Below are 6,000 nucleotides of genomic sequence, written 5' to 3'. Positions count from 1 at the left end.
GCCTCTGAAATCTTCCACTTGAGTCCTTTTTGCTTTTGTTTTTAGGTTTTGTGTGTGTGTTTCTTAATGAAAAATATGAATTGTCAGTGCCCTTTTTACAGCTGACATGGATCTCTGCAGGCTGGCTTACAGACCAGCAGATGGGAAGACCATCATTACAGATAAGTAGGTTGTGTGCAGGTCTTGTACATAAATTACCCATCCATATAAGAGTCCCTTGCGTTTTCCTGTATTTGAAACAAATCAGGTATCCTAGGTGTTAAGTACTGAAAAGCAGTGAAGAATGTCCTAGTCCCAATGAACTCTCTTGTTCGTAGAAATGGTTATTATTGATCATTAAAGGTTTTCTCATATTCTTCTTGAATTCCTTTCAAAAAGGAATATTTTTATTCCTCTTTCAAAAAAAAAATTTAAACAGAGCTGGAGGATTCATCATCATTGTTAGTAACATTGTCTTCACTTGAAAGTTTGTAATTCGGTACTTGCAGTCCTCAATTTCCCATGAATAGACTCAATGTTACATTGTACAGAACAAAGGTTATTATTGTGAAGCTTTTTTATGGTAAACAGCCTTTTTCTTTCACAGGAGCACATTTTTTTCCATCCTCCAAATCATAATAGATGTCAGACCACTACTGTTTTCAAAGGAGTAGAAGGGCATCAGCTATCCTGGAATTTCAGTGTGACAAGAATTAGACTCTCCTGTGCTCCATAGAAAATTTCTGCCTGATACCAAACATCTAAATCAGAGGAGCCGGTGATGGATCATCCCCTTAATGCCAAATGGACGAGTTTCTTGGGCATACCCCTGTCCACTTTTAGAAGAAGGAGATGGGATGACACTCAGTCTGATTTGGGTTCACCATTTCTTATGCTTCTTTTCCTGCTTGCCATGGCTGTTTGTCCACCACCCACGGTCATGCAGGGCAAGCTGGATGAGCATGTGGAATTATGACACTCCTCACAAATCTTTTCCTTTTTTTACCAGAAAAAATGGCTCCACAGGCGGTGTCCTCAACCCCTGCCACCCCACTGCAGGAGGACAAAGAAGAAGAAGAAGAAGTAGTCAGGCGACGCATGATGGCCAGGAGGGTGAAAATCATCGCAGAACTCCTGCAGACTGAGAAAGACTTTATCAGTGACCTGGATCTCTGCATCAAGGAAGTGATTCAGCCCCTGAGAAACATGCAGGTGAGTGCTGGGGTGGAGGATGAGGGGATGATGCCAAGGTCTCAGCTCAGCCATGTTCTGCTTGCAGACAATATCCCTGCAAGCACAAGTGTCAGCAGGAGAGTGACGTGGTGCTGGGAGCGGGTCTGGAGCCAGCACTCCAGGATGTGATGTGTCAGGGCTCTGACAGTGAGGAGCGTGGAAGGTCAGATATGCTCCTGAACCCTTGTGCTGAACTTGCATAAAGCCTGCATCGAAGTGCTTGTCCAGAGGTTAGCTTGGATATTATATCCCTGCCTATGGGCTGCAGCAGAAGCTTCCGGCTCTCCCTTCTGCTCTGTAGTTATAAGCCTTGTTACATGCCACAGCAGATGCTTACTGGTACCTCAAAATGAAGGTTTTTCCCACAATAGAGACTGGAATGGCATGAACCTCTGCATCAAGGTTAAATTCAATTGTTGAGATAATTTATTCATCCTTTCAGACAGTTGTAGTGGATAAATACCATGCTTGACAGGCCAGTGAGGACTTGGGATATTTGTATTTCACACAAAAGAGGTACATTTAAGAAAAAAGGCTCATAAACTACCTTTCATGGAAAAGACTTTATTAGGCCAATGATACCTATTTTCTTTTTCAGCTGAGACTTCAAAGAGCACCTTTTCCTCAACAGTATTTCAATTTGTAGATGAATGGTGCTGGAAATAGAGGAGATTGTCCAGACAAAGATTTGTGTTTGTGAGGCCTGAAACCTAGCATCCAACAGAGGCCGCACAAATGATATCTGCTGCAGAAATAGAATAAAAATAATTTTAAACAGACGTTAACCCACGTAATCTTTGTGTAGGCTTTGTGGTGACAAAATACAGGTGCAGAGGCCAAAGTGTCTTCAGGTGACATTGGCAGTGCCTCTTAACCTGTGCTGCTGAAACTTCTGCAGGACATTTTTGCTTTTCTAAAAATGTGTCAGAATTTGCTCCAACCCATTCTCAGAAGAGCTGGCATCTGCTGACATAACTTTAAGGAGTTCTTGACTTCTTCTTCCTCCCTCACTCATTCATCCACTTAAAAGTAGTCTCTACTTGACTTCCTCCCCAGCCTGGCCAGCATGGAGCAAGAGTATTCCCTGGTTGAACTTGCTGAGATTTTTGACAAATGTGCCGTATTCTGTCACTCTTTTTCACCCAATGAAAAACATTATTTTTATTCTGTCCTTTGTCACTGTGTTAATGTGTGGAAGTGTCCATGCATGATGTAGTTCCAAATACTATGTAGACATGCTGGGGAGGAGGTCAGAAGTCCTGTGCTAGATGTATACAGGAAAAGTAATTTAGAGATTATAACTGTCTTAAACTAATAACCTCTTCATTTTTGAAAGGCTTTCAGGAATGTTATATGTTTTTAATGCTAGCTCTCCAATAAACTACCATATTGGAAGTTTATAATGTATTTAGAAAATTGGTCTAGGCAATGAATCTGTTTCATATTTCCAAATGGATAAAACATGTTTTAGTCCCTATAATGCTTATAAAGAAATTAACTGCATCAGTACTGGAAGTGTATTTCTGATTTTGTTACAATAGCATGCAATTTGATCCTCCTGGCATCTGGTAAGCTGCTATGTAACTCAGCAGCTCTCTTCCAGGAGAGGTAGGCTCAGAGAGTATTGATATGGGTGATGAAACTGGTCTTGTCTTTGTTCTCAGTATGAGCACATTACCACTGGTTATCTCCAAGGATCCCCTAATAGTAACTATTGCCCTGCTGTGAAATGAAAAGTACATGTCCTGGAAATCTTTTACTTCCTGTAAGATGAGGAGGGACACAGAACCAAATTCTCTGTTGGTAGAAATGGATACAATTCACTGAAATCCATGTTGTGTGCCCAGGCTCTGTAAGAAGTTCTTTAGGTTGTATTAATATCCCAAATTAGAAATGTGTTTCTTTTAGTGGAAGTTATATGATCTTGACTTTGGATTTATAGAACAACTAATTTAAAATGGCAACAGCTATCTCGGAGTCTTTGTACCTGGTAGTTGGCACAAAAGTGCCAAGCTCTCAGTTTATGTAGTGGCCTCTGATAGTGAGTGGTAATCAGGGAATCAAACCTACTGCCAACTATTGTTTTCCCCAGTGGGAAAGTAAACAAACATTTCAAAGCCAGCTAAGGATCTTTTCTTTATTCAGATGATAATATTTATTTCCTTCCTAGGTAAACAGTTTCAGATTAGTGATAGTTCAAAATACAGTTAAAAACACTTGATAACATACACTTTGTCAACTGTGTCAACCATATTATACTAATGTGAAAATTGTGTATGTGTCCTTGAAGTCACAAGGAGGATGTTTATATGAGGTTTTGCAGAAGTGGTGCTTCCTGGAGTGTTGAACACTCAGGGCATAGCAAGAGAAGCTGTGTAATACACAATGTCCTTCTTTATCCTTTGTCAGTAGCTGCTTAATATTTGTATTCCATTAGATTGCTCGCTTTGACGTGGATGGCTTGTTTAGCAACGTTGAATTGGTCCATCAGCTATCAGCCAAACTGCTGTCATTGTTGGAAGAAGCCACAACAGATGTGGAACCACCCATGCAAATAATCGGTATGTTTACTGTCCTCTTGAGTTCTACAAAGCTACATGAAAGAATAAACATAACACTCTCCTGTCCTCTGCTCTCATCAGACTTAGCTAGTACCCCTCTCAGAGGCTGGTGTGCTAGAGGCTGTCCAAAATGACACAGGAAAAATGACATGTGAAACCTGTCCACTTGCTGTACTGTACTTGTATGATTATGATGCTCTTTTTTTCCCCATACATCTGGGTGCTGAGGAGAAGGAAGGAAGGAGAAAATGGGTTTAGAATGAGTAAGACCTGTTGCAATGAGTTATACAAATTACTGCTAGGATCTGTTTCATCTAGTTTGATATTGCCTACCTAAATCCACTTGTGCTGACTCAAACTCTTATTTTGCATACTCTGAGTTGTGCCATTCATGAAAAGCATTAGAAATATTTGGAATAACAAGCATGTCAAACCTCAACCCATCCCGACACTCTAAACATGTATCTACTGGTGATACAGTTCCTGTAGGAAGTGGTTAAATGTGCTTGACAGGGACATGGACAGCAGAGAAAGATGTAATGAATCTGAGGTGTGTGGGATTCTGTGTGGGAATATCTGTAGGAATCACAGGTATTTTCAGCAAACAGGTTGGCCCTGGATATGTCACAACAGTCACAAGTTCTGCAGGTCAGGCCATGAACATTAAGGCTGTGATTCATGTGACATTCTGGCACAGCTGGAGAGATTTAAGAAATTACCAGCACACATCAGCTCTCCCATGACTGCTTTGTCAGTTCAGAGTCATCTTAGGGTGAGCTACCTTAAGGGATCAGGTGAGAATTCTGAACTTGCTTCTGTGCAAAGTCAGACAGTTTAGTTAAAAAAAATTAAACAGTTCAGTTTAAAAAATTCCCAGCTGTGATTCAGAGGTCAAGAGAGGTTCTTTCTTTCCTAGCCTGACCACATACCACAGGTAACACCTTATAAAAAGCATCCTTCTTCTCTCAAATAATTGGGTAAAAATATCAGTTACCACTTTACTATGAAACAGGATATTAAAGCATAAGAGGCTTGGGAAAAGTATTAATTCTAGCACATCTCAATCTGGTTTGCCAAGGCAACAGCTTAACGTAGTTTGATGCGTCTCTGTTGTTTGGCAGTATTTCAGTAAAAGTGCATCATGATGAGTCATACTCTTAATAAGCAATGTTCTATTCTAGCAGGAAGTGCCTTTCTCACAGCCAAGAGAATCATTCTATTAGTTCCCTGCCACATTCAGAAGTAAAGGCAAACAATTTCATCCATCTATTAGGGTGTATTTCTCCAAATGAGACAAAGAACCATGAAAATGCATGGGATCATTGATCACAGAGTTGGCTAACTTATGACAGGAAAAAGGTTGTCAAGTAAGGTGTGAGACATTCTTCTGAAGGCTGAGACAAAAATAGGGAGAATAATTGCATCACTACAAGCAGTTAGGAGGTTTATTGTCCTCTGAAAGTACATCAAAGTAATAATTTTGTTTTCAGGATCTTCAGTGTAAAAGTTTTTGAAGCCAGTCTATAGAAAAAGCACACTCATCATATTCTGTCATGTTTAATTTATTGAAAAACCTTGTATTGAAGTATCTTACTTTGGAACCCAGTCATGGTGATGTTCAAAAGAACTGATAATTCACTGCTTTGAAAGCAAAACAATGTGGTTGTTCATAGTCAGTCTTATTTTAGTCTGTGTTCTCCACATTTTATCCTATGTCCACATTGACAAGTGATAATGTCCAATAGGAGCAGACTTGCAGGGTGAGAGTTTCTGCTAAGGAGATGGTATCCACACTACACATTTTACAAGGTCTTACTTCAGCTTGGCTGTAGCCTGTGCCTATGGATTGAGATGCCCCTTATGGCTGGACTGCATAAGATGTGCCCTTGGAGTGTGTCTTCTGGTAATTATCATCCTCAAAGGGATCCAGTTTGTATCACTGTGACTGCTCCACCACACAGCCAAGGCATGGGAGATGAGGACTAATGAGTGATTGGTTTCAAAATCCATCTCCTAATCTGAGCTAAAATAGGTTAAATATCTTTTGTAGTTCTTCCGTGATTTTTTTTCTCCTCTCTGTTCTGGATACATATTCTTCATATTCCTCTGTATATGGAGGAATTTGAAGACTTAGCTTTAGCTATTAGACTCCTTCCTCCCTCTCCCACTGCTGCCTGTAGTGGAAGCACCACTGAGAGCAACAGGGAGAAACTGCTTTGTTACTCAA

General features: G+C 40.3%; 1 protein-coding gene across 1 annotated transcript in view; it reads left to right on the top strand.

Moving 5' to 3' along the window:
* The first annotated feature begins 667 nt into the window (after nucleotides 1–667).
* The window catches only part of ARHGEF38 (Rho guanine nucleotide exchange factor 38), a 29,345-nt gene continuing 24,012 nt past the window's right edge, over nucleotides 668–6,000 (top strand). The window contains exons 1-2 of the mRNA XM_054633677.2: nucleotides 668–1,191; nucleotides 3,650–3,773. Coding sequence (XP_054489652.2) covers nucleotides 952–1,191; nucleotides 3,650–3,773 — 364 coding nt within the window. The 5' untranslated portion in view covers nucleotides 668–951. The remainder of the gene's footprint in view (nucleotides 1,192–3,649; nucleotides 3,774–6,000) is intronic.

Source organism: Agelaius phoeniceus, chromosome 4 (genome assembly GCF_051311805.1).
Source record: "Agelaius phoeniceus isolate bAgePho1 chromosome 4, bAgePho1.hap1, whole genome shotgun sequence".
In the NCBI taxonomy this organism is placed as follows: Eukaryota; Metazoa; Chordata; class Aves; order Passeriformes; family Icteridae; genus Agelaius; species Agelaius phoeniceus.
Note: the sequence above shows the minus strand (reverse complement) of the source record. Positions and strands in the feature narration are given on the sequence as shown.